We start from the raw sequence: 24,896 nt of genomic DNA, 5'->3' as shown, positions 1-24,896 counted from the left end.
GGTCATCGAGAGTGGTAGGAATGTCCCGACCGGCAAGTTCATCTTTAATACGGCCGGACAGACCCTCCCAGAAGACGGATACCAGAGCGTCGTTATCCCAGGCCAGCTCCGAGGCAAGGGTACGGAACCGTATGGCATATTGGCCCACGGTGAGACTTCCCTGACGGAGGCGTAGCAGTGATGATGCGGATGAGGTCTTCCGTCCGGGTTCGTCGAAGACTTTCCGGAAAGCCATGAGAAAAGCAGGCAAGTTGGACACCAGGGGGTCTCCTCTCTCCCATAGAGGATTTAGCCAGGCCAGGGCCTCCCCGGTGAGATGGGACATGATGAATGCAATTTTGGCCCGGTCGGCGTTAAACTGGTGGGACAATAGTTCAAAGTGCAGGGTGCACTGATTTATGAAGCCCCGAGCCTGGGCGGAGTCGCCTCCGAAGCGAGGAGGTGCAGAAAGCCGGGGTCCGGGGTAGGATACCATGGTATTAGTGGGCAGCGGAGCTGCCGGATTGCGAGACATGGCACTGGCGGAGGTTGCTGGTGGAGCAGTCAGAGTGTCCAGGCGAGTATTGACATTCCGCAGGTGACCCAGGATGGACTCCTGTTGGGACCTTTGACGGGACAGTTCATGACACAGGTCCGAGAGCGAGGGAGCTTGGGTGCCACCGGGTTCCATGGCCCGAGCAAACTGTAACGGGTCTGGGAGGCGGAACCTCTGAGCTACTATACAAAGGGGCAGTCCTTGTAAGGGAGCGGGTGACGACCAGGGAAGACGGGCAGGAAGTCACAGCAGGTGACCGGGACAGTCTCTGAGTGAACGGGCTGGAGGTCACGGCAAGTGACCGGGGCAGTTTCTGGATGAACGGGCTGATGGTCACGGCAAGTGACCGGGGCAGTCTCTGAATGAACGGGCAGATGGTCACGGCAAGTGACCGGGGCAGTCTCTGGATGAACGGGCAGATGGTCACGGCAAGTGACCGGGGCAGTCTCTAGGTAAAGGGTTGGTACGACCTGTGGCGGCTGATGATAGACGTGAGCTCCCAGGTGAGCAGGCGAGAGTCTCTGGATGAACGGGTGGTCACAGCATGTGACGGCGGAGCCTCCAGGAAGACCAACAGACAGGCGGCAGATGAGCGCTCCCAGGTGAGCGGGCAGAAGTCTCTGGACAGGCGGGTGGTCACAGCACGTGACGGCAGAGCCTCCAGGTAGGCTAGCAGACAGGCAGCAGATGAGCGCTCCCAGGTGAGCGAGCAGGAGTCACTGGACAGGCAGGTGGTCACAGCACGTGACGGCGGAGCCTCCAGGTAGACTAGCAGGCAGGTAGCAGGTGTGTGCTCCCAGGTGAGCGGGCAAGCTGGTCCATAGACAGACTGACAGGAGTTGGAAGGCAGACCGTCGGACCTCAGGCAAGCAGGCAGGTGGCTGATGTGCGCTCCCAGGTGAGCGGGCAGACTGGTCCTTAGACAGACTGACAGGAGTAGTAAGGCAGACCGTCGGACCTCAGACTAGCAGGCAGGTAGCAGATAATCAGGCAGGAATCTGGCAGGTAACTGGCAGGTAACTGGCAGGTAACTGGCAACGGGACCTGAGGGCTGAAGCAGAGTAGTGAACAGTGCAACAACATTGCTCGGGCACCTCCATTTTGGAGGAGGTGCCTTATATATGGTGAAGTCCTCCGGCCATTGGCCGGGGACTCCTTAGGACGGCGCGCGCGGCCCCTTTAAGAGGGAGGGAGAGCGCGCGCGCCCTAAGCACAGTGGACGGGAAGGAGCGCGCGCTGCCAGCAGAGCGGGAGGAGGACGCCGGGCACGGAGCAGGGAGGTGAGGGGAACAGCGTCCCTGCCTAGCAGAGGGCAGGGACGCCGGCGCTACAATGAGCTTCAAGAGGTAGTCACCGGAAATGGTTTTCACTTCACAGGTGTGCCCTGTCAGGTTTAATAAGTGGGATTTCTTGCCTTATAAATGGGGTTGGGACCATCAGTTGTGCTGTGCAGAAGTCAGGTGGATACACAGCTGATAGTCCTACTGAATAGACTGTTAGAATTTGTATTATGGCAAGAAAAAAGCAGCTAAGTAAAGAAAAACAAGTGGCCATCATTACTTTAAGAAATGAAGGTCAGTCAGTCCGAGAAATTGGGAAAACTTTGAAAGTGTCCCCAAGTGCAGTTGCAAAACCCATCAAGCGCTACAAAGAAACTGGCTCACATGAGGACCGCCCCAGGAAAGGAAGACCAAGAGTCACCTCTGCTTCTGAGGATAAGTTTATCCGAGTCACCAGCCTCAGAAATCGCAGGTTAACAGCAGCTCAGATTAGAGACCAGGTCAATGCCACACAGAGTTCTAGCAGCAGACACATCTCTACAACAACTGTTAAGAGGAGACTTTGTGCAGCAGGCCTTCATGGTAAAATAGCTGCTAGGAAACCACTGCTAAGGACAGGCAACAAGCAGAAGAGACTTGTTTGGGCTAAAGAGCACAAGGAATGGACATTAGACCAGTGAAAATCTGTGCTTTGGTCTGATGAGTCCAAATTTGAGATCTTTGGTTCCAACCACTTTGTCTTTGTGCGACGCAGAAAAGGTGAACGGATGGACTCTACATGCCTGGTTCCCACCGTGAAGCATGGAGGAGGAGGTGTGATGGTGTGGGGGTGCTTTGCTGGTGACACTGTTGGGGATTTATTCAAAATTGAAGGCATACTGAACCAGCATGGCTACCACAGAATCTTGCAGCAGCATGCTATTCCATCCGGTTTTCTTTTAGTTGGACCATCATTTATTTTTCAACAGGACAATGACCCCAAACACACCTCCAGGCTGTCTAAGGGCTATTTGACCAAGAACAAGAGTGATGGGGTGCTACGCCAGATGACCTGGCCTCCCCAGTCACCAGACCTGAACCCAATCGAGATGGTTTGGGGTGAGCTAGACCGCGGAGTGAAGGCAAAAGGACCAACAAATGCTAAGCATCTCTGGGAACTCCTTCAAGATTGTTGGAAGACCATTTCCGGTGACTACCTCTTGAAGCTCATCAAGAGAATGCCAAGAGTGTGCAAAGCAGTCATCAAAGCAAAAGGTGGCTTCTTTGAAGAACATAGAATATAAGACATATTTTCAGTTGTTTCACACTTTTTTGTTAAGTATATAATTCCACATGTGTTAATTCATAGTTTTGATGCCTTCAGTGTGAATGTACAATTTTCATAGTCATGAAAATACAGAAAAATCTTTAAATGAGAAGGTGTGTCCAAACTTTTGGTCTGCACTGTATATTTTTTAACCTCCTGAGCGGTATCACTAATGCATGTTCCCTGCACCTAGTTTTATACTTTACAGCCGCCGTTTTCAGCTCTTCTCGGTGCCACTTCAGTCTTGTTTCACCATCTAGTGACCCCAGCTCCTGAGTGACCAGATGTCAGAGGTAATAGTCACCAGAATTCAACACAAGTATATGAAAACGTTGTTCTGGCTCCCATAGATGTTAGAACAGTGTCGGCGCCGCTGCTTGAGTCTCCTTCCTCCTCCCAGCAGGGCGTCCGGTGTTTTCACTTACCTGCCCGTGCTCCCTCGGCGTCTGTTTCCTCCCAGGACTTGCGAACGGCACCCAGGCCGCCTGGGAGTGTGCTTAGGGCGCGTGCGCTCCCTGCCTCTGAAAGGGGCAGCGCGCATGCTTCTGAAAACATCCCCAGCCAATAGCTGGGAGACATTTGATATTTAAGGCACCCTCCCCTATTGGGAGGTGCCTTAGCAACTCTAGTAATCAGTATGTTTGCTGCTACCTAGTTGTAAGGTCCCTGTACCTGTGCTTCCTGAACCTGATCCTGTCCCTTCTGCCTACCCTGTCTGAACTTTATCCATTCCCCTCTGCCTGCCTAGTCTGAACTTAAACCTGTTGGTCTTGCTATAGCCTGTTCCTGAGGCCGTCCTGCCTCTACTAAGTCCAGACCTTGATCCATCTTGTCGGCACCTGTACTGCTACCCTCACCAGTTAAGTCTGAACCTGCACATGTGATCCTGTCCATTCTATGTTCCTAAACTTATCCTGTCTATTCCTGACCTGTTTTGTCTTCCTGCCGCACGTCCACCTGTTAACCAATTCCTGGCCAGTCTTGCTTCCCTGCCCCTTTGGGGGTCAGCTGCCGTGACTCCAGGGTCTGTCCTGGAGTAGCACCTGATGTCCACATTCAAGTCTACCCACACCATCAGGGGCTCTAGTGAAGAACCAGGTGAGTGCTTAGTTATGCCCCTCCCGGCTCTCCTCGGACCATGGCACAGTGGTTCCACAACCATGTGCGTAACAAGAGACTTACATTTGGAAGTGACTTCCAGCTCGCCTAGAAAACACTGGAGAGATCCGGCAGGTCACAACCTGCAGAAGATGATCAGAGTGGCACTGAGAACCGCTGAAGACGACAGCATGTGAGTATATTACTAGAGACGGGAAACATGCATTAGTGATACCACTCCAGTGGGGAAATAAAAAAAATTTTTGGAGTGGTGCTTTAAAGTGGTGTTTCAATCTGGGATATTTATGACATATTAGCAAAAAATACCATAAAAGTCTTACTGCTGGAACCTGCATCTGTCTCGAGAACAGGACCTCACTATGCTCTGTCAGGAATGGAGAAGTATCCTCACAACTCTCTAAAAATTCTACACGAGCGCCAACAATTGCTGGCAATAACAACCAGTCGATATGTCATAAATGTCCAAAAGGAACAAACCTTTTAATGCAGAAAGTGCCTGTTACAAAGCAAAAAGGCCAGAGATAGCTCTGCAACAGTCCAGAATCATGCTTGGCCTAATAGAGTTGAGTCGGATCTGTTTCATAGTAGAGTGGATCTTTCTCTCTAATATGCTGCCCATATTCAGGTGACAGCCCAGCATTAAAACTTGGATTCACGTAGCATTTATAATGTCAGAGGAAAAAAATTAAATGTTAGTAACTGCAGAATACAAGAATATAAAGAGCAAAGTGTGGTTGGACTACCAGACAATGAATGGTCCCTCCAGGGATTCCAGATTCTGAAACTTCAAAGGCCTGATTCATCAAAGCTTTCATGCCAGAATTCTGGTGTAAAAGCTTTGAAAAGTCGCAAAATTTGGGCTCAACTCGGAGTTGAGCCTACAGTTTGCATCTTTTGGTATGTTTAACTGCTACTTGTCAAATTCATGGCGAGCGATGACGTTCGCAACACCACAAATCTTACTCCAGCAGGAGCTGGAGTAGGATGTGTGACGAGGTGCACACCACTTGTCCTTTTCATGAACCAGGAGTGTCTAACTCCAGCACATCTCCGCATCAAGTCCTGCAGGAACAACGCCAGTCTTGATGAATCAGACTTCTTTTGCACTGTATAAACAATGAAGTAGCTACTGTATCTCAGTGCTACCTTCTACACTTTCTTTTTCACCAATTAGCTTCTGGCTTGTTTATTCCATGGCAGACAATATTTTACCTGCCTCAGCAATTGTGTAGTGCTTTGTTCTTTATTTTATTTTTTTTAATATTATTTTCAAAGTTTGCAAACTCAAATACTTTTATTTTGTACCCTCCGATTTAAAACAATACAATTGGAATCTGGCTGCTGAGGGCAATTCTGTGGTTTTATTTCTATTCATTTTTAGACATGACCTCCAAAATCCTTTGAAGTGCTGCCAGACGTCCCAGCAGGGCACTATGCTGATCATTGTTCTAAAATGAAATATTTATTTTTGTTTTTCTTTATTTGAACAATTTAATTCCAGAAATATTAACTCCTAATGCCCGAGGAGCCCAAGATTATGATGGGAACTGAAAGGAGCACAGATGTATTTAGTGACAAATATTTAAATCCAAAGGCAGAATTTAAAATGATGTGGATGTAAATGTGCAAATAAAGTAAACAATTCCACACTATACCGAGAATGTCGTCTTTTAAGGATATTTTCATGGAAGCTTCATCACCGCCTTTCTAGTGCTGTCCTCTGATCTTTGTCCGCTTGGCCGCAGCAATGATGTGCTATCTACACATATGACTGCTGCAGCCAATCACTGACCCCAGTAGTGTATCGCATGAGACCGATGAGGCTGGTTATTTGCTGCTACTGTCACATGACTAAATGGCACATCATTCCTGCAACCAAGAAAGCAGAGACCAACAGGGCATACTGTACTGGTGATGCTGGAGTGGCGAAGAAAGTAATAGGTGAGCTATTTTATTAATTTATCACACTGTCTGCCTTTTGACAATTTTTTGCTTTTGGAAAACCCCTTTAAAAGTTGTTTGCTTTGGATGCCTTTTTTGTTAGAAAGGTCCTTTGATGATTGTTAATTATTCTTAGAATGAAGAAAGCAATGAGAAAGCAGAGGAGTCTGAAGATGACTTTGAGGAGATGAACCACTTGTTGCTTTCGGCCAGGAACTTTCCCCGCAAAGCCAGCCAAACCAGCATATTTTTGCAAGAATGGGACATTCCATTTGAGCAGCTGGAAATTGGGGAGATGATCGGCAAAGGACGCTTTGGTTTAGTGTATCATGGACGTTGGCACGGTGAAGTGGCAATTAGGCTCATTGACATCGAGCGGGATAATGAGGACCAATTAAAGGCATTTAAACGGGAGGTAATGGCTTACCGACAAACACGACATGAGAATGTGGTACTCTTCATGGGAGCCTGCATGAGCCCTCCACACTTAGCAATCATCACCAGGTAATATTCCCATGCCATGCTTACAAATGCTGATAAAGTGTTTGGTCTTGTGACACAGCTTGTTTTATCCACATTTACTATTCATATTGTATTTTAGCCAATATTGCTGCCACAAATACAGATTACACACGGATCCACGAATTCATGTGGTACTAATCTAGACAATGTCTAGTACATGCTTAAATCAATGACTACACTATAGAAGGGGCGATATATCAGTGGCCTTCCTAGAATTATGGCCTTATTCATTTAACCCAACAATCTTTCCTATGATTGCCATGGCTTTGCACATTCAGTAATTTTCATAGACTTGATAGAGAGTGGAGTGTACAAGCACAACCACTCCTTAAATAACTGGTTTAGAAAAAATGGTGATCAGATGTCATAATATTCCATCACGAGGGTCTCATGGAATAATCAAATATTTATGGCAAGTCCTGTTCATATTCCATTGATGAGAATACTCTTTAAAAGCTATGGCCACCTTTGCAAAGACTTTTTATTGCTCCAATGCAGTATATGCACTTGCCTATCTTACTATTTTGTTTCTATGCTGATCTATTTTGTATTGTTCCTTTCCGAAGTTCTGCCCCTCTCATTTTCTGACCACATATTATTTAAGAGAAGCAGATGGAAGAATATAGGTTTGCATAGGAGCTTTGTAGAGAAAACACCTTTGAGTCAAGTTAATTTCCAAAGTTCATTTTTATTCTCCATTTGCATTGGACCATGGCTGTAATATATAATTTTATCTTTTTTAAAATCAGTCCCTTGGGGATTCAAGTGGTCTCTCCTGTTAATTCACTAAGCATTTCATCTAACTTTCCCTTGCTAACCAGACAGCTGTTCTGCGTAGATACATGTTGGATAAACCCTTTCCCTTGAGAGTTGCTCTGTCACAGTGAATGAGTTAGGCATTTTAGTAGGTAAATAGCGCTATAGTTTACCTACATTTATCTATAATTTCAGTGATTGGCGTTAATGCTTTAAACCCCTAAAGAGGACTGCCAGTCCTCTATTAGCTTTGAGTTAAAATTGTCTTTCTATCCTAACTTGTATCGTAATTATCGTGGTATGTATACAAATACCCACCGAGTGACCCACACATTGCCTTTGATGATGTTCTCCTGAGAGCGGAATATAATGATAATTACTGTATTCATAACCTCGTGTCTTTTTATGATTAAGGCACAATTATAGTAAGTATGCTGTGTTAACTTTATGGACTTCATTTTGTTACTAAAGTTAATTTTTATGCATTTTCGAGCAAATATGTTTAAGAGATAACAGTGGTTCAGATGGATCATTATAATAGGATCGGGAATTCTTGTCTATAATTTATGAAGCGTTTTTGTACAGGAGATATTTATACAGGACAGTAGTTAGCAGAAATACATCACTAGGGGCAATTACACAAATGCAAAGCACCGGAAAGTGCTTTATCGTCGCCATGAATGTCAGAGCTTCTCATAACTTCTGTATGGGGGAAATGAAGGGACAACCTGTCTGAATGCCCAAAGTGGAGTTCAGTGCGGTTGTGAGTAGAGATGAGCGTTGTTCTACTCGAACTGTTCGCCAATCTCAAATTCGAGCTGTTTTGGGCGGTGTTCGAGCCGGTCGGCGAACACGAACAATTTGAGAAAAATTCGGCTGTTCGAGGTTATGTTCGATAACTGTTCGTGCACCAAAATCATAACTGGATTTTTTCTCAGTAATGATGAAAATTAATGTTAATACGCAGTTTGAGTGTACAGCGGGGCGGGGGGAGGGGCAGGGGATGGATCTCTGCAGGAACAATGAAGATCTCCATTTTTTTTTCTCTTTCCCGCATTTGCAGTGGGGAGGTGCAATCTGTCAGCCTATCAGCAGCGCACACACGGAGCGAAGTGCTTTTTTTCACACAAGCAAGGGCATGTGTGATTGGCAGTGTATGTCACATGTCCTTGCCCTATAAGACCAAGCCATTTTCCCCGTCGCCACCATTTTCTCACTGCTGCAGCTGCGTGTTAGACGGCACCGCTGTTGCTGTGTGCGCTATACCTTGTTAATTTCAAGCCAATTTTCGCACAAATATACAGATAGCTTGGGAGTAGGGAATAGTTGTGATTGCAGTCCTTTTAAGGACTAGGTTACAGCATTTCCTACGACTTTTATCAGGCAGGTCTGTGCTCTTAAATAGATAGATTGTGGGAGTAAAGACTAATTGTAATTGGAGTCCTTTTCAGGACTAGGTTACATCAGTTCCTATCAGTTTTTGCCAGGCAGGTCTGTGCCAGTGCTGTGCAAGTTTTTTTCACAGCATTTGGCTGAATCTAGCAAAGCTAATCCTTTTTGGCCTATTGCAGAGTGTGTTAGTCAGTGGAGTAGCCTATCTGTGTTGCAAGATATACCACCTGTGTATAGAATACCAATTTTTTTACTGCACCTAGTGAAGTAAAATCTTTTGGGCATAGCATCATTCTATTAGTCCATCTATACTGACCTCCATCAGGTTGCAAACTGAATATAATTTTTTTCTGCATCTAGCTCTGAAAAAATATTTGGGCTTCTAGCAGTGTGTGGGACTTGGTCTATTAGACCATCTATACTGACCTCCATCAGGTTGCAAATTAAAAATAATTGTTTTCTTCATTTAGCTCTGAAAAAATATTTGGGCTTCTAGCAGTGTGTGGGACTTGTTCTATTAGTCCTTCTATACTGACCTCCAGCAGGTTGCAAATTGAATATAATTTTTTTCTGCATCTAGCTCTGAAAAAATATTTGGGCTTCTAGCGGTGTGTGGGACTTGGTCTATTAGTCCATCTATACTGACCTCCATCAGGTTGCAAATTAAAAATAATTTTTTTCTGCATCTAGCTCTGAAAAAATATTTGGGCTTCTAGCAGTGTGTGGGACTTGGTCTATTAGTCCATCTATACTGACCTCCATCAGGTTGCAAATTAAAAATAATTTTTTTCTTCATTTATCTCTGAAAAAATATTTGGGCTTCTAGCAGCGTGTGGGACTTGTTCTATTAGTCCATCTATACTGACCTCCATCAGGTTGCAAATTAAAAATAATTTTTTTCTGCATCTAGCTCTGAAAAAATATTTGGGCTTCTAGCAGTGTGTGGGACTTGGTCTATTAGTCCATCTATACTGACCTCCATCAGGTTGCAAATTAAAAATAATTTTTTTCTGCATCTAGCTCTGAAAAAATATTTGGGCTTCTAGCAGTGTGTGGGACTTGGTCTATTAGTCCATCTATACTGACCTCCATCAGGTTGCAAATTGAATAAAAAAATTTTCTGCATCTAGCGCTGAAAAAATATTTGGGCTTCTAGCGGTGTGTGGGACTTGGTCTGTTAGTCCATCTATACTGACCTCCATCAGGTTGCAAATTAAAAATAATTTTTTTCTGCATCTAGCTCTGAAAAAATATTTGGGCTTCTAGCAGTGTGTGGGACTTGGTCTATTAGTCCATCTATACTGACCTCCATCAGGTTGCAAATTAAAAATAATTTTTTTCTTCATTTAGCTCTGAAAAAATATTTGGGCTTCTAGCAGTGTGTGGGACTTGTTCTATTAGTCCTTCTATACTGACGTCCAGCAGGTTGCAAATTGAATATAATTTTTTTCTGCATCTAGCTCTGAAAAAATATTTGGGCTTCTAGCGGTGTGTGGGACTTGGTCTATTAGTCCATCTATACTGACCTCCATCAGGTTGCAAATTAAAAATAATTTTTTTCTTCATTTAGCTCTGAAAAAATATTTGGGCTTCTAGCAGTGTGTGGGACTTGTTCTATTAGTCCTTCTATACTGACGTCCAGCAGGTTGCAAATTGAATATAATTTTTTTCTGCATCTAGCTCTGAAAAAATATTTGGGCTTCTAGCGGTGTGTGGGACTTGGTCTATTAGTCCATCTATACTGACCTCCATCAGGTTGCAAATTAAAAATAATTTTTTTCTGCATCTAGCTCTGAAAAAATATTTGGGCTTCTAGCAGTGTGTGGGACTTGGTCTATTAGTCCATCTATACTGACCTCCATCAGGTTGCAAATTAAAAATAATTTTTTTCTGCATCTAGCTCTGAAAAAATATTTGGGCTTCTAGCAGTGTGTGGGACTTGGTCTATTAGTCCATCTATACTGACCTCCATCAGGTTGCAAATTAAAAATAATTTTTTTCTTCATTTAGCTCTGAAAAAATATTTGGGCTTCTAGCAGTGTGTGGGACTTGTTCTATTAGTCCTTCTATACTGACCTCCAGCAGGTTGCAAATTGAATATAATTTTTTTCTGCATCTAGCTCTGAAAAAATATTTGGGCTTCTAGCGGTGTGTGGGACTTGGTCTATTAGTCCATCTATACTGACCTCCATCAGGTTGCAAATTCAAAATAATTTTTTTCTGCATCTAGCTCTGAAAAAATATTTGGGCTTCTAGCGGTGTGTGGGACTTGGTCTATTAGTCCATCTATACTGACCTCCATCAGGTTGCAAATTGAATAAAAAAAATTTCTGCATCTAGCTCTGAAAAAATATTTGGGCTTCTAGCGGTGTGTGGGACTTGGTCTATTAGTCCATATATACTGACCTCCATCAGGTTGCAAATTCAAAATAATTTTTTTCTGCATCTAACCCAGCCAATAGTTTTGGCCTAATACCACAGTTTGGCCACTCAGCTCTGCTCGGTTACCATCCATTGTTTTTTTGTGCAAACAACTCCAGAGTTGTGAATTAGTTAACCACCAAAATGAGTGGAAAAAGGCCTGCTGCTGGTGGAAAGGGGAATAGGCGTGTTGGGAAGGGGAAAAAAGGTTGTGTCCGTGGGGTAGGTGCAGAAGAAAGACCATCTTCCAGCCAAACTAAAATGTCTACTTCTTTTAGCGGACAATGTGATAAGATCCCTTTCTTACGGCCACGCCAATCGCTACAAATTCCAGATGAGGCACAAAAACAGCAGGTGCTTCAACGGATATCAAGTGCTCCTTTAAGTGGGCTCTCCTCCACATCAACTTCAACATCACAAATACTCCAGTCCTCAAAGGTGTCACCCAAATCGCACTTGCTTCCTCACAGCTCCCAAATCTCCAGCTGCCCGTCTGAGTATGAGGTAGAACAGATGGTTGAGTCTGCAGAGCTGTTTACTCATACTATAGCCTGGGAATCAGAGGTCGACTCTGCGCTTCTGTGAATCCAGACGAGGAAATGATCTGCACTGATGCCCAGAATCTTTATGAGTCGGATCCAGGACCAGACGCAGAAGGTTCTGACCATAATGTAGACCCTCATTCCCAAACTGTAACTCCTGTTGGTGGAGACAATGAGGAAGACGATGATAAGACTCAAATACCTGATTGGAGCGACAACTTTAGTTTTTTGTCAGGGCAGGAACAGGTTGGCTCTGAGGACGACGGGTGTGATAACGCACAGGGTGATGATGATGAGGTTGGAGATCCCACTTACTGTCAACCCACAGTCAGCCAAGAGATGAGGTCAGCAGAGGAGGTGGAGGAAGATGCTAGTGACGACGAGGTCAGGTTGCGCCTTCCTGGACAGAGACGTAGTACTGGAAGCACGTCATCAACTGCATCCTCAAACACAACTCTGCCTCTCACCACAAGTCGTGGTGGCTCTTCAGGTCGCATGGGTGCTAAGCCTTGCATAGCCTGGGCATTTTTTCAGATCGATAAAGATGACCCAACTCGTGTTATCTGTAACATTTGTCAGCAAAAGCTAAGTAGAGGCCAAAAAATACATAGTTTGAGTACTTCATGCATGAACCGGCACATGGACATGAAGCATAAGTTGCAGTGGGAAGCTCAGTGTGCTACAATGCGGTCTAGCCGGCCGGGCCAACCACCGTCTGCCATATCTTGTGCATCCGCGGCCTCTTCATCCTCTGTGACTGGGGGGACAGCAGTCACACCTGTTTTGGGGCGCAGACCTGCCACCTCTTTACCCGCAACAGCCAGCGTGATTGGCAGGTCATCATTTTCTTTGGAGGTGGTAACACCAGCTGGTCTTGAGCGCTGTCCGACATCGATAGCACCACCTTTGGATCAAGGCAACCTAACATGTCCGCCTGCATCTTCCTCACAGACCGGCAGTTTGCCGGGGACACCCTTATCAACCCCGTCTAAGCACAATAGCCAGCCCTCGGTCCCTCAGATGTGGACAAGTAAAAGACCATTTCCTCCTAGCCATGAGAAAGCTAAGAGGTTGAATTTCACCATCTGCAAGCTCTTGGCTACAGAAATGCTGCCTTTCCGCCTGGTGGACACAGAGGATTTTCGAGACCTTATGTCCGTCGCAGTGCCCCAGTACCAGATGCCCAGTCGGCACTACTTCTCAAAGAAAGGTGTGCCTGCGCTCCACCAGCATGTCGCACACAACATCACCGCTTCTTTGAGAAACTCTGTGTGTGACAGGGTGCATTTCACCACAGACACTTGGACGAGTAGGCATGGACAGGGGCGTTACATGTCGCTGACTGGGCACTGGGTAACTATGGTGACAGCAGGACAAGGGGCTGCTGTCCAAGTCTTGCCGTCCCCACGAGTTGTGCGTCAATCCTCTTTATGTCATTTTTCCTCCACTGCTTCTGCCTCCTCAACCTCCTCTCGGTCTTCCACCTGCACCCAAAGCCTGTCTGGTCATGCCACAAGCTTTCTAACTGCGCAGAAGGGATCCTGCACACCTCCTTACTATGCTGGCAGTAGGGCTCAACGTCATCAGGCGGTTTTTACATTGAAATGTCTGGGAAATGTGAGTCACACAGCTGAGGAGTTGTGGTCAGCTCTGGAGAACCAATTTCATGAATGGTTGTCTCCACTGGACCTGAAACTAGGGAAGGCCGTGTGCGACAATGCTGCAAACCTGGGTGCGGCCCTTCGCCGGGGCAATGTCACACACGTGCCTTGTATGGCTCACGTGTTGAACCTGGTTGTCCAGCAATTTTTAGCCCACTATCCCAGACTAGATGGCCTTCTGCAGAGGGCACGGTCGCTGTGTGCTCACTTCCGCCGTTCGCATCCCGCAGCTCAGCGACTTACATCTCTACAGAAGTCGTTGGGCCTGCCACTTCACCGGCTAAAATGCGATGTGCCTACCCGGTGGAATTCAACTCTGCACATGTTGCAGCGACTGTGGCAGCACCGACAAGCCCTGGTGCAATACGTTCTGACGTATAGCCTGGGCCAACGAGATTCAGAGGTGGGGCAAATCACGCTGGAGGAGTGGTCTCAGATCAGGGACCTATGCACCCTTCTGCACAGTTTTGAAATGGCGACGAAGATGTTTAGTGCTGACGATGCCATTATCAGCATGACTATTCCGGTGATTTACATGCTGGAGCACATGTTAAACAGAATTCGGAGTCAGGTGGTGGCACAAGAGGAGGTGGAGGAAGTAGAGGAGGAGGAGTTGTATGCGGAAGGGCTAACATCTGCAAGGTCCAGACGGTCGGCAGCACCAAGGCGGCAGGCATGTGAGGGTGGGGGAGATGGTTTTACCAGGGCGCATGGTAGCAGCCAAACTAGTGAGGAAGGTGCAGGAGCCCAGGAAGAAGTGGAGGACGAACTGATGGAAGACTCATCAGATGAGGGAGACCTTGATCACATTTATGTTGTGCGAGGTTGGGGGGAGAGGACAGAGGAAGGAAGCATGATTGTTACCTCGCCACCAACACAACAGGGACTTGGTGCTCCTGGATGCGCAACACACATGAGTGCCTTCTTGCTGCACTACCTGCAACATGACCCTCGAATTGTGAGAATTAGAAATAATCCTGACTACTGGGTTGCCACACTGTTAGATCCCCGGTACAAAAGTAAATTTGCAGAAATTATTCCTGCCATAGAAAGGGATGCACGCATGCAGGAGTATCAGCAGAGACTGTTGCAGAATCTTACATGTGCTTTTCCACAAAATACCAGTGGTGCACGTAGTGAATCTCACAGTTCCAACTTGCCAACCGTGGGACCGTCAAGTGTTCAGCACTCAAACCGTAACAGAACCACAGTATCTGCTGGTAACATCAATTTTGCGGAATCATTTCACCACTTTTTTAGCCCATCCTTTGCAAGGCTACAGGAGACAAGAAGTCTGACACATAGTCAACGCCTAGAGACGATGGTACAGGAGTATCTCCAAGTAAACATTGAAGCCACGACTGTGTCACTGGACACTTGCTCTTTTTGGGCTTCCAATCTGGATAAATGGCCGGAGCTAGCCACTTACGCCTTGGAGATCTTGTCATGCCCCGCAGCCAGCGTTCTGTCTGAACGTGTGTTCAGCGCTGCTGGTGGTGTGCTGACAGATAAGCGCACGCGGCTCTCCACTGATAATGTAGACAGACTCACGTTCATAAAGATGAACAAATCATGGATCCGAAACGACTTTTCTACCCCTGTGTCATCCTGGGGAGAGTAAAAGCTTGATGATTGGTTAAAATCACCCTACCAACCGTTTTAAGCTTTCAAATTACTAATCATGTTTATCTGTATCTTGACTGGAAAATAATTTGGGCTTTGTAGCAGTGTGCAGCACTGATCCTATTAGGCCATCTATAATAAGCTTCACCAGATTTAAAATTAAAAATAATTTTTAGCTGCATCTAGCCCGGAAAATAATTTTGGGGCTCCGAGATGCGCAAGACACATAAGTGCCTTCTTGCTGCACTACCTGCAGCATGACCCTCATATTGTCAGAATTCGAAGTAATCATGACTACTGGGTTGCCACACTCTTAGATCCCCCAAACTTTTCGATCAACCTTTTCATTTTAATAAAGACCAAAAAAATGGTCATTTTTGAAATTATAAGCATTAGCAGGTTGTTAGAAACTGAAATCAAACAGTTTTCAACTCAAAACTTTATTCTAGGTGATGTTACATTTTCACATAGGACCCCTTGTTCGAAAGGAGCTTCTGAACTCTCTCGTCCATTGAATTTGTCAGGTTTTGGATGGTTTCTGCTTCAATTGTTTTGCATGAGGACAGAATACCCTCCCAGAGCTGTTGCTTAGATGTGAACTGCCTCCCGCCATCATAGACACTCCTTTTAATGATGCTCCAAAGGTTCTGAATGGGGTAGAGGTCAGGGGAGCATGGGGGTCACACCATAAGTTTGTCCCCTTTTATGCCCATATCAGCCAGAGATGCAGATGTTTTATGTGCAGCATGAGATGGTGCATTATCATGCAGAAAAATGATCTTGCTGTGAAATACACGGTTCTTCTTCTTGAACCATGGCAGGAAGTGCTGTTTGAGAAAATCCACATACATTATGGAATTCATCTTTAGCGCCTTCAGGGATCCTAAAGGGGCCGACAATCTCTCTCCCCATGATTCCAGCCCAAAACATTACTCCACCTCCTCCTTGTTGGCGCTGTAGCCGTGTTTGCGTGGGGTGTCCATCAACCAGCCATCCTCCACTCCATTCATCTGGACCATCGAGCGCTGCACGGCACTCATCCGTGAACAAAACAGTTTTGAAATCAGTCTTCATGTAATGTTTGGCCCACTGGAGCCGTTTCTGCTTGTGTGAAGTGGATAGAGGAGGTCGACAGGATGGCGTATGCACAGCTGCAAACCTCTGAAGGACCCTGCATCTTGTTGTTCGGGGGACGTTGGAGGCACAAGCAGCTTCAAAAACTTGTCTGCTGCTATGACAAGGCTTTTTTGCCGCTGCTCTTTCAACCTGACGTAATTGCCTGTAGGAAAGAGTCCTCAATTTGCCCTTATCAGCACGCACACGTGTGTACTGTGAATCAGCTACATACTTCTTGATTGCCAAGACACTTCATCCTGATCATCGCACAATGTTGATTGTAGTCATGCCTTGACCTAAACACTCCACAATTTGTTGCTTCTCAGCAGCCGACACATCCTTTTTCTTTCCCATTTTGGCAGAAAATGTAGGCTGCTTAATAATGTGAGAGAGCCTTCTTAAGTAGTCTTGCCTTTCATTGGACACACCTGCCAAACTAATTAGCACAGGTGTCTGCAATTGCTTACAGTGATATAAAGAGCCCTGACACACATCACCATCAATGAGTTTAACTGACAAACAAACAAATTCTTCCCTTATCACTCCTAAACACTTTTTGCATAATAATTTGGAACGCGGTGTACATGTGCTTTTCCACAAAACACCAGTGGTTCACGTAGTGAATCTTACAGTTCTAACTTGCCAACCGTGGTCTGTATGGAATTGTTCAATAAAGGGCCCAAAATTAAGATAACATAGATGGGAGTGGTCTCTATGAATAGGAATTCCTAAGTATTTGATACCCTGTGAGGGCCAGGCAAAGGGAAAGTTGGACTGGATGGAATCCTATATGGATTTAGGGAGGGAGACATCGAGGGCCTCAGACTTAGCTGCATTGATTTTAAAATTTTACCATGTAACAAAGTGATCTATTTCAGCCATAACAGCAGGGATGGATATATGTGATTGAGTGATATATACTAGGACATCATCAGCAAATAGAGAGCACTTGTACTCGGTGCCTCCCACCTCAATCCACCTAATATTGGGGTTATGGCGAATTGATGAGAGCAGGTGCTCCGTCACTAGGATGTTTAAGAGAGGGGACAGAGGACATCCCTGCCTTGTCCCATTGGTGATTGTGAAAGGTGATGAAAATGTTCTGACGCACCCCCTGGGCCTTGGGACACCCGGAGCCGGACCCTTTTTGGTGGATGCTGGTGGTTGTAGTCTTCGTGGCGGCGATCCGGTTCCGTGGCTCAGGGCGGTCAAACCAGTGGCGGAACTATTTATGTGGTTTTGATGTTTAAATGTCCGACTACGCCACCCGTGGATTGCGGTCAGAGTGAACCGCCGCTACAGGGCAGACCGCTAAGGCTGGTGTTGTGGGTGCAGCAGAGCGTAGCATAACTCCCCACGGGAGGAGTATAGCCTCAGGGCAGTGTATGCGGAGGATGGGGGTGATGGTGCAGGGCAGCAGCAGTAACGACACGGAGTCAGTGATGCAGTTCAGGGCCTTTACTCACAGTTCTTATTATCCAGACCACGTCTGCAGGTAACGGCTGCCCACGTCGTACTGTGCTCACCAGGTGAGGGGCTCAGACAACTCCCAGATAACTTTGGAGCGCTTCACAGGACCCCCTTTGTGTGTCCTTTGTCTGGCCTTTCTTACCAACACTTCTGTCCGGCTGCCTCGGGCCTCCTCTTGGTAAACTTGGTGCCAGTTTCCCTGACCCTATGTGGTGCCTTCCTAGCGGGTGGAGCAAGGGGCTGCGCCACATAAAATGTCAGAGCCTCCGGTTTCTAGCTGAGGGTCGTTTCCTGCCTCCACTAGTTCGGGGACCGGTCTCCCCCTTTGGCCTGACCCCTCCACGCAGGTGGATTCGGGCGTGCGGTGGCGACTCGCCCGTCCGCACCCCTGGGATCCCTTCATTCCTCGTTCCTGGAGCCTTCTCCGCTCCTCTTCCTTCCTTCTCCCTCTTGCAGGCCTGGGCCTCTGTTACTAGGCCCGCCTCCGGAGCAGAGCTCATGCAGAGCCCCTGCTCCCTGCCACTTCTGCTCAGACTTCTCTGCACTGAACTAAGATGGTGCCCACCTTTTATACTCCCTTCCCAATGCACCCAGGAACTGCTTCCTCCCTGCTCCTGCACTGCAGGGTTCCCCTTCCTCAGTGTTCCCTCCCCCCACTCCAGCCAGGGACAGGGACTGTCGTGCCCATCTCAGGGGCATATTGGTCGCCCTGCCCCACGGCAATGTGGTGTAATGCATGCAGGTGTCGGGTCCTGATCCACACTCCATCCTTATCTGAGAGTGAGATATCACACCTCTGGGTGAGGTGCAATACGTCTGTAGCAACCGAGCCCTCGGTGCTACAGTTCCATTTATCTTCAGCCTAGGTGACGTATTGTGATACAGGGCCGTGATTTTGGCTATAAAAGGGTCCCCTAGACCCCTACCCCAAGCTTTTTAAGAGAATCATATATGGCGTGCCAGGAGACTCTATGGAATGCTTTCTCAGCATCCAACGAGAGTATCTACTTACAAATTTTTAACTGCATCTAGCCCAGGAAATACTTTGTGCCTAGTAGCAGTGTCTGCTAGTCAGCGGATTATCCCGGCTGTTAAGCAAGCTACACCACCTGTAGTTTGGACACTTAATTTTTTCAAAGGAAATGCTTCGGGACCACGGGATACTTAGTGAAGAGCATCAGGAGGCACCCCAAGGCATAGGGGCTGGGACTGGCACTAGGATGCCTTGCGGTGGACAGCCGAGCTCGATCCTTATAAAAGCTTTTTAACTGCAGCAGCTTTAGTGGACGCTACTGGAGCTGGAATTACGCGGCTGCTGGCATGAGACTTGCCCTCCAATAGATCCTTGTAAATGGATTTAAAGTGTATTCATTCAAATTAGAGGGACAATTTAAATTAAAAAGCTTAGAGCTGCCTCCACCACAGGGGGGCTCTCTCGACCCACCAGCGGACAGGCACCAGTATTGGGAGAGGGGGGCTGGCCGTCAGGGTTCACCGCGGCTCTGGCACAAACCCGGCGACACGGAGGTGGCACGGGCAGGAGCGGACTGGCCGTCTCGGCTTCTCACTTTTTGGATTTTAGAAGGGCATGACATGCCTATATCTGTGTCTCCCCCTCCTTTTACTCCTCCACCTCTTTTCTTTTCGCATGACTATATGTACTTGTCACTTTTCCATGTGTTAGTTGTGTCTTCTGAGCAGTTTGTCAGCTTTTGGACACCTTTGAAGGTGTTTTCTATGTGTTTCTATGTGTTTTTGTTTGCCTGCCATTGGTTTTAACGGTGTTCGAAGGTGTTCGACGAACAGTTCGACGAACAGTTCGGCGAACACACGGGTGTTCGACGAACCGAACCGAACTCGAACACTACGGGGGTGGCTCAACACTAGTTGTGAGTCCATCTTCAGTGTAGACATGGGAGCTGTGCACACTGTGCTCTATTCACTCATAATGTGTAATTGTACAGCAAGAGTTACGAGATCATAAAAAGTATTGTACACTTAATATTTGAAAAATAATTAGTAGTGTCATATATATATCAGTTAACTTTGTGTGAGATTTACCCAAGGGGTTGTATCTGACAGCCATAATCACATTAGTTGATGAATTGGCAAAATGTCCCAATTCCTCCTTGTGAATGTTGAACGTATGCTGGCCTGGGACTTTCCTCTGAAGCTTTCCCTGTGGGTAATGCCTTAGAAAGTAAGGCCTAATCAAAGGCGCACATCAAGAGTCGCTCTCATTCTGCTGAACACAGCAGTGACATTCCCATGGCAGTTGTTTTTTGGACACAAAATCTGTAAAGAAACAACCAGTCTGACAGTTCCTCAAAGAAATGTCAGATTTTTTATGTCATACAAGGAGCAAACATATATGACCATGGTCTGAGAATTATAGATCACAAATGTTACATCTTTCTACCTGCTCGACTTTTTCTTTTGGGTTTAATCATTGATCAGATCACCAGGAGAGACATCTGGAGAAATCTTATCATTTTTACATTACAACTATATCTACACAGGGGAGGACCTACCGCCCGGGCAGCCGATTCATTGAACGGGGGCCCCCGAGGGAGAGGGGGCCCCTCCAGCCTCCAGCAGGGCCGCCATCAGGGCATGACTGCCCTGACTCCAGCATGGGGCCCGGGCTGTCAGGGCCCCCTCGGAGCCCCGTTGGGGCCCCCCTCTTGTGCGTCTCCTCATGGGGCCCCCCTGCAGGACCCCCCGCCGTCACATGACCCTCCGCCGTCACATGACCGGAGATGTCCCTGCTCTCAGCATGGGCCCCCGGCCCCAAGCTGAGCGCAGGGACATCTCCGGTGATGTGACGGCGCCGGCACAATACTTACCCCTCCCCATGCCTCCGCTGCGTCTTCCGCATCCTCTGACTGTGACGTCTCAGGTCAGAGGGCGCGGAGATATGTTTACACCGCGCTCGATCTCTCCTGAGCTGTCACAGCGTGAAGACGCGGGCAATGCTGAGGAATCCGGATCAGCATCAGGTGAGAAGCGAGGTGAGTATTTGATTATTTTTTTTTATGTATGGGGGCATGGGGCATTATATCGTGGGGGGAGAGTGGGCGTGACATCCTGCATGGGGCATTATATGGTGGGGGGAGAGTGGGCGTGACATCCTGCATGGGGCATTATATGGGGGGGTGACATACCGCATGGGGCATTATATGGGGGGGGTGACATCCTGCATGGGGCATTATAAGAGGGGAAGGGGGGAAGTGACATCCTGCATGGGGCATTATAAGGGAGGGGGTGTGACATCCTGCATGGGGCATTATAAGAGAGGGAGGGGGGAATTGACATCCTGCATGGGGCTTTATATGGGGGAGGGGGAGGGGGGACTTGACATCCTGCATGGGGCATTATTTGGGGGTGGGGGGGTGTGACATCCTGCATGGGGCATAAGAGGGGAAGGGGGGAAGTGACATCCTGCATGGGGCATTATATGGGGGTGGGGAGGAGTGTGACATCCTGCATGGGGCATTATAAGAGGGGGAGGGGGGAATTGACATCCTGCATGGGGCATTATATGGGGTTGGGGGGGGGGAATTGACATCCTGAATGGGGCATTATATGGGGGCGGGGGGGAGTGTGACATCCTGCATGGGGCATTATAAGGGGGGAACAGCCTGCATGGAGCGTTATATGGGGGCCAATATTCTGTATGGAGCGTTATATGGGGGTCAGTATTCTGTATGGAGCATTATATGGGGGACAGTATTCTGTATGGAGCGTTATATGGGGGCCAGTATTCTGTATGCAGTGTTATATGGGGACCAGTATCCTGTATGGAGCATTATATGGGGACCAGTATCCTGTATGGAGCATTATATGGGTACAAGTATCCTGTATGGATCATTATAAGGGGGTCAGTATCCTGTATGGAGCATTATATGGTGCCCAAAATACTGTATGGAGGACTATACTGTCCGGTCTGCACTGTGCGCTGTGAGGATTCGCCGGTTTCTGAGCTATTGTAGAATTTACAATAGATATCGCTCGTGTAATGGGGCATTATAAGGGGGGAACAGCCTGCATGGAGCGTTATATGGGAGCCATATTCTGCATGGAGCGTTATATGGGGGTCAGTATTCTGTATGGAGCGTTATATGGGGGACAGTATTCTGTATGGAGCATTATATGGGGGCCAGTATTCTGTATGGAGCGTTATATGGGGGCCAGTATTCTGTATGCAGTGTTATATGGGGACCAGTATCCTGTATGGAGCGTTATATGGGGACCAGTATCCAGTATGGAGCATTATATGGGAACGAGTATCCTGTATGGAGCATTATAAGGGGTCAGTATCCTGTATGGAGCATTATATGGTGCCCATAATACTGTATGGAAGACTATATTGTCCGGTCTGCACTGTGCGTTGTGAGGATTCTGAGCTATTGTAGAATTTACAATAGATATCTCTCATGTAATGTAGTAAGTGAAATCCTTGGCCTTGTACTATATATATATATATATATATATATATATATATATATATATATATATATATACAGTACAGACCAAAAGTTTGGACACACGTTCTCATTTAAAGATTTTTCTGTATTTTCATGACTATGAAGATTGTACATTCACACTGAAGGCATCAAAACTATGAATTAACACATGTGGAATTATAGACTTAACAAAAAAGTGTGAAACAACTGAAAATATGTCTTATATTCTAGGTTCTTCAAAGTAGCCACCTTTTGCTTTGATGACTGCTTTGTACACTCTTGGCATTCTCTTGATGAGCTTCAAGAGGTAGTCACCGGAAATGGTCTTCCAACAACCTTGAAGGAGTTCCCAGAAATGCTTAGCACTTGTTGGCCCTTTTGCCTTCATTCTGCGGTCCAGCTCACCCCAAACCATCTCGATTGGGTTCAGGTCTGGTGACTGTGGAGGCCAGGTCATCTGGCGTAGCACCCCATCACTCTCCTTCTTGGTCAAATAGCCCTTACACAGCCTGGAGGTGTGTTTGGGGTCATTGTCCTGTTGAAAAATAAATGATGGTCCAACTAAACGCAAACTGGATGGAATAGCATGCCGCTGCAAGATGCTGTGGTAGCCATGCTGGTTCAGTATGCCTTCAATTTTGAATAAATCCCCAACAATGTCACCAGCAAAGCACCCCCACACCATCATACCTCCTCCTCCATGCTTCACGGTGGGAACCAGGCATGTAGAGTCCATCCGTTCACCTTTTCCAACGGTGGTTGGAACCAAAGATCTCAAATTTGGACTCATCAGACCAAAGCACAGATTTCCACTGGTCTAATGTCCATTCCTTGTGTTCTTTAGCCCAAACAAGTCTCTTCTGCTTGTTGCCTGTCCTTAGCAGTGGTTTCCTAGCAGCTAATTTACCATGAAGGCCTGCTGCACAAAGTCTCCTCTTAACAGTTGTTGTAGAGATGTGTCTGCTGCTAGAACTCTGCTTGGCATTGACCTGGTCTCTAATCTGAGCTGCTGTTAACCTGCGATTTCTGAGGCTGGTGACTCGGATAAACTTATCCTCAGAAGCAGAGGTGATTCTTGGTCTTCCTTTCCTGGGGCGGTCCTCATGTGAGACAGTTTCTTTGTAGCGCTTGATGGTTTTAGCAACTGCACTTGGGGATACTTTCAAAGTTTTCCCAATTTTTCGCACTGACTGACCTTCATTTCTTAAAGTTATGATGGGCACTCGTTTTTCTTAACTTAGCTGCTTTTTTCTTGCCATAATACAAATTCTAACCGTCTATTCAGTAGGACTATCAGCTGTGTATCCACCAGACTTCTGCACAACACAACTGATGGTCCCAACCCCATTTATAAGGCAAGAAATCCCACTTATTAAACCTGACAGGGCACACCTGTGAAGTGAAAACCATTTCTGGTGACTACCTCTTGAAGCTCATCAAGAGAATGCCAAGAGTGTGCAAAGCAGTCATCAAAGCAAAAGGTGGCTACTTTGAAGAACCTAGAATATAAGACATATTTTCAGTTGTTTCACACTTTTTTGTTAAGTATATAATTCCACATGTGTTAATTCATAGTTTTGATGCCTTCAATGTGAATGTACAATTTTCAAAGTCATGAAAATACAGAAAAATTTTTAAATGAGAAGGTGTGTCCAAACTTTTGGTCTGTACTGTATATATATATATACAGTGCCTACAAGTAGTATTCAACCCCCTGCAGATTTTGCTGGTTGACACATGCGGAATTAACTTGGCATTGTGACATTTGTACTGTAGATCAGCCTGGAAGTGGGAAATGCACTGCAGCAATTTTTTTTTTTTTTTTTTAAACGTTAAAAGTTAATTCAGAGTGTCATTTATTATTCAACCCCTCAAACCACAAGAATTCTGTTTGGTCCCCCTAAAGTATTAAGAAGTAGTTCAGGCACCAAGAATAATGAGCTTCACATGTGTGGATTAAAGATCTCTTTTGCCAGCCTTTTCTGACTATTTAAGACCCTCCCCAAACTTGTGAACAGCACTCAGACATGGTCAACATGGGAATGACAAAGGAGCATTCCAAGGCCATCAGAGACAAGATCGTGGAGGGTCACAAGGCTGGCAAGGGGTACAAAACCCTTTCCAAGGAGTTGGGCCTACCTGTCTCCACTGTTGGGAGCATCATCCGTAAGTGGAAGGCTTATGGAACTACTGTTAGCCTTCCACGGCCTGGACAGCCTTTGAAAGTGTCCTCCCGTGCCGAGGCCAGGCTTGTCCGAAGAGTCAAGGCTAACCCAAGGACAACAAGGAAGGAGCTCCGGGAAGATCTCATGGCAGTGGGGACATTGGTTTCAGTCAATACCATAAGTAACGTACTCCACCGCAATGGTCTCCGTTCCAGACGAGCCCGTAAGGTACCTTTACTTTCAAAGCGTCATGTCAAGGCTCGTCTACAGTTTGCTCATGATCACTTGGAGGACTCTGAGACAGACTGGTTCAAGGTTCTATGGTCTGATGAGACCAAGATCGAGATCTTTGGTGCCAACCACACACGTGACGTTTGGAGACTGGATGGCACTGCATACGACCCCAAGAATACCATCCCTACAGTCAAGCATGGTGGTGGCAGCATCATGCTGTGGGGCTGTTTCTCAGCCAAGGGGCCTGGCCATCTGGTCCGCATCCATGGGAAGATGGATAGCACGGCCTACCTGGAGATTTTGGCCAAGAACCTCCGCTCCTCCATCAAGGATCTTAAGATGGGTCG

General features: G+C 46.7%; 1 protein-coding gene across 2 annotated transcripts in view; it reads left to right on the top strand.

Moving 5' to 3' along the window:
- Nucleotides 1-24,896, top strand: part of KSR2 (kinase suppressor of ras 2) — a 757,356-nt gene that overhangs the window by 521,905 nt on the left and 210,555 nt on the right. For both annotated transcript variants that reach the window (XM_073676379.1, XM_073676380.1), the window contains exon 14: nt 6,318-6,685. In XM_073676379.1, coding sequence (XP_073532480.1) covers nt 6,318-6,685 — 368 coding nt within the window. The remainder of the gene's footprint in view (nt 1-6,317; nt 6,686-24,896) is intronic.

This window comes from Phyllobates terribilis, unplaced genomic scaffold (assembly GCF_046119375.1).
Source record: "Phyllobates terribilis strain yellow unplaced genomic scaffold, ASM4611937v1 Scaffold_1__5_contigs__length_1240528914, whole genome shotgun sequence".
NCBI lineage: Eukaryota > Metazoa > Chordata > Amphibia > Anura > Dendrobatidae > Phyllobates > Phyllobates terribilis.
Note: the sequence above shows the minus strand (reverse complement) of the source record. Positions and strands in the feature narration are given on the sequence as shown.